General features: G+C 50.3%; 1 protein-coding gene across 1 annotated transcript in view; it reads right to left on the bottom strand.

Moving 5' to 3' along the window:
• Positions 1–223: 223 nt before the first annotated feature.
• The window catches only part of LOC109392229 (DNA dC->dU-editing enzyme APOBEC-3C-like), a 6,560-nt gene continuing 3,529 nt past the window's right edge, over positions 224–3,254 (bottom strand). The window contains exons 2-4 of the mRNA XM_019660537.1: positions 1,940–2,323; positions 1,587–1,701; positions 224–1,118 (exon numbers count right to left, since the gene is read on the bottom strand). Coding sequence (XP_019516082.1) covers positions 1,112–1,118; positions 1,587–1,701; positions 1,940–2,323 — 506 coding nt within the window. The 3' untranslated portion in view covers positions 224–1,111. The remainder of the gene's footprint in view (positions 1,119–1,586; positions 1,702–1,939; positions 2,324–3,254) is intronic.

The raw sequence follows: 3,254 nt of genomic DNA, 5'->3' as shown, positions 1-3,254 counted from the left end.
CAGGATGTTCACTTGGGAGCCAGCTCTGGTCTAGGACCAGACCTTCACTTCCTGATTTACGCTGAGCTCCTGAGCTGTCTCTAACTGGAATTGGCTGCCCTTCCACTTTCTATTCTTTTTGGAACGCTCTGATAATCTCAATCCTTACATACCCATTTGGGAATGAATAGGGAGCCTCAGAGTGAGGGTGTGGTGTGAGGGGGGTGTGGGGCAGGGTGTGAGGGGGTAGGGGGGCTCCTGGGGCAGCAAGGTCTGGAATGGAAGCAGGTGAGTCAAGGTCAGGTCTGGGATAACCTGGGAAACAGACACATAGGACAAGAATCTTGCTCTTGCCACACCCACTCAGCTCAGAAAGGTCCTTGGTCATTGTATGGGCTGCACTGTGTCCCCCCCCCCCTCCAAATTGGTATGTAGAAGTCCTAACCCCCAGGTCCTCAGAATGTGACTGTATTTCAGACAGGGCCTTTATACAGGTGATTATGTTTAAATGAGGCACTTAGGGTGGGCCCTGATCCAATCTGACTGCTGTCTTTACAAGAAGAGGAAGTTGGGACACACAGAGGACACACAGAGGAAAGACCACGTGAGGACAGAGCGAGAAGGTGGCCATCTGCAGTCCAAGGAGAAAGGCCTCGGGAGAAACCAGCCTGCCGACACTTTGATCCTGGACTTTCAGCCTCCAGAACTGTGAGGGTAAAATGTCAGTTTTAGAGTCACCCAGTCTGTGGAGTTGTGACTGAATCACCTTCCAAAACTCCTGTCGTGTGCCCAATGCACTCATAAACCAAAACACTGCGACACTGGTGCTTAGAGATACAAAAAGGTTTACTGGACTCGGCCAAAGAGAGAGGATGAAAGAACAAGATCTCTCCACTCTTCCCCCAAAAGCTAAAGTAGGGAATTTTTATGCAGCTAGGGAGTAGGGAAGGGGGAGTCTCGGAGAATCCAGAGAGAGGAGTCTGTTTCTTCAGTCTTAGATAACGTTTGGTATCAGACTCCTGGGCGTCAGCAGCTGGTTGCAGCTATCTTGGAGACATTGTTTTCTTCTGCAGAACAAACTCCTCCGTTCTCCTTGGGACTCCGAAGTTATCGCCTCTTGCTCGACACCACATCAGTGGCTTATGAGAACAAATAGAGTGAAGCGGGAAGAACAATTACCTTGTGAACAAAGCCCTAATAAAAAATTAAATTATTCAGTCCTAGCTGCCGCAACTACATGGAGCCTTCAAATCACAACGGCCTTGGCTACAGGGTTTGTTTGGAAAGCCCTAGCAACAAATGCAGTCATTCTCCCAGTGGGCCCTCATTCTCTGGTAAGTCAAGTCTGCCTTGAAGGATGTTTCTCAAGTCTTCTGATTCTCACACTTACACACTTCATGACCATTTATGTTCAGTTTAATAACAAGATTTGGTTACTGTGGTGAGATAGGAGGCGCCAAGCTGGGGGAGAGGGAGACCTTGAGGGGTGGAGGGAGGACGTGCAGGGGGAATGACCTGAGCCAGAAGGGAGGTAGGAGGCCCAAGAACAGAGGTGAAGGTAGTGGGAGGAGAGGGGGAGGAGCGGGGGAGGCTGAAGCAGCACCCACCTGAGGATTTTATTAAGCTGTCTGGACAGAAATCTGTAATTTTTATGCACTCGCCTCCAACACCTGAAACGCATTTGCCGGTTGAACACAAAGTTTTCCCAGCAGCTGTTAAACTCTGAGATAAAGAGGAGTGAAAGCAGTCAGGACCTGCCCAGGAGACTTTCTCTCAGCCTCCCCAGGTGTCCCCGCTCAGGGCCTGGTCTCCTCCCTGCCAGGGGCCATCACTCCTGCCTCAGTTTCCCAAGTTACTGCCCCCCCCCACACACACACACACTCTCCCAGGGGCACTCTAGGTCCCTGTTACCTGGTTTTCGTCCCTCCCACAGCTCTGTCCCAGCTCTGTCTGCTCTCACCTCGGTAGGACATGATTTCCATCCGGGTCCCTAAGTCGTGCAGTTTCTGAAGCCCCTGACGGAATGCTGGGTGCCAGTAGTAATAGAGGCGGGAAGTGAAGATACTTAGCTTCACGTTCAGGTGTGTCCTCAGGAAGTTGGCTATCTTCTCTGCACAGGCGGCGCAGGGGCTCCAGGACAGGAACCAGGTGACGTGGTAATACTCATCGGAAGACAGCTTCGTATCATGGAACCAAGACAGGAAGCAGAGTTCTGCGTGGTAGGACCCATACTCATTCTTATAGAACTGGGAGAGATGGAGAAGGAAAGGGGACGCTCTGGGCTGGCAGAGCAGGCATGCGACAGGGCGGGTTGGAGTGGGGAGAGGGACCAGGGAGCAATAGTCTCAGAGGCATGTTATGGATCGACTTATCCCTTTTTAAAATCTCTCTCCTTTCTCTTGTTTTTACTTAGTCATCCCTTCCCACACGCATCGACTTATCTATTCATTGCAACATCCATTCTCCCATTCATTCAAGCTACAAGCATCCTGAGCGCCTGCTCCGGGCTGGGCCTCTGGGGTCCAGGCTTGTTCCCCAGGTGCTGTCTGCTTAGGGGAGTGGGGGGGCGGGGGACACAGAGCTGCACTGTCGACAGGAGAACCACTAGCCACATGTACTGTGGCAATGGGCCCTAGACAAAGACCTTCCAGACCATGTGGTCACCAAGGATTTTGCGCGGGCTTCAGACAAAGACATTCCTGAACTGTATGGTCAGCAAGACTTCCGCGATTAACCTTTTCAAATTCCTACCTCACCTGAGAGCCAGTCAGGAACTGGCTCAATGGCCACATGTCCTAATAAGGAACCTGGAAACCTCAGGGTATATAACCCCAAATCCCAACTGAGTGGGGGCTCAGCCTCTGGATGTGAATCCGCTGAGCCAGTGCCGGCATTACTAACAGTTGCTTCCCACGCCTTGGTGTCCTGTCTCTTTGTCTGGGTTCCCCGCAACAGTACCAATTGCGCTCTTGAATGTGGCTTGTCTGTATTGAGATGTGCAGCAAGTGCGAAATACTCATCTCCTTTCAATGACTTAGTGTGGAAAAAAGAATGTACCCTATCTCATGAAGAACTTTCGTATAAATTATACATTGAAATACTATCTTAGATATGTTACAAAATAGATACGTTACAAAGCACATTATCAACATTAAATTCGTCAAGATCTCTTAACTTTTGAACACCGGGTACTAGAAAGGGTTACATGACATAAGTAACCCCGATTATGCTTCAGTGGGATTGTACCGCTACAGTGCACACCTGTCCATCCCACA

Source organism: Hipposideros armiger, unplaced genomic scaffold, assembly GCF_001890085.2.
Source record: "Hipposideros armiger isolate ML-2016 unplaced genomic scaffold, ASM189008v1 scaffold_321, whole genome shotgun sequence".
NCBI classification, from domain to species: Eukaryota; Metazoa; Chordata; class Mammalia; order Chiroptera; family Hipposideridae; genus Hipposideros; species Hipposideros armiger.
This window is presented reverse-complemented; position numbering and strand designations above follow the sequence as displayed.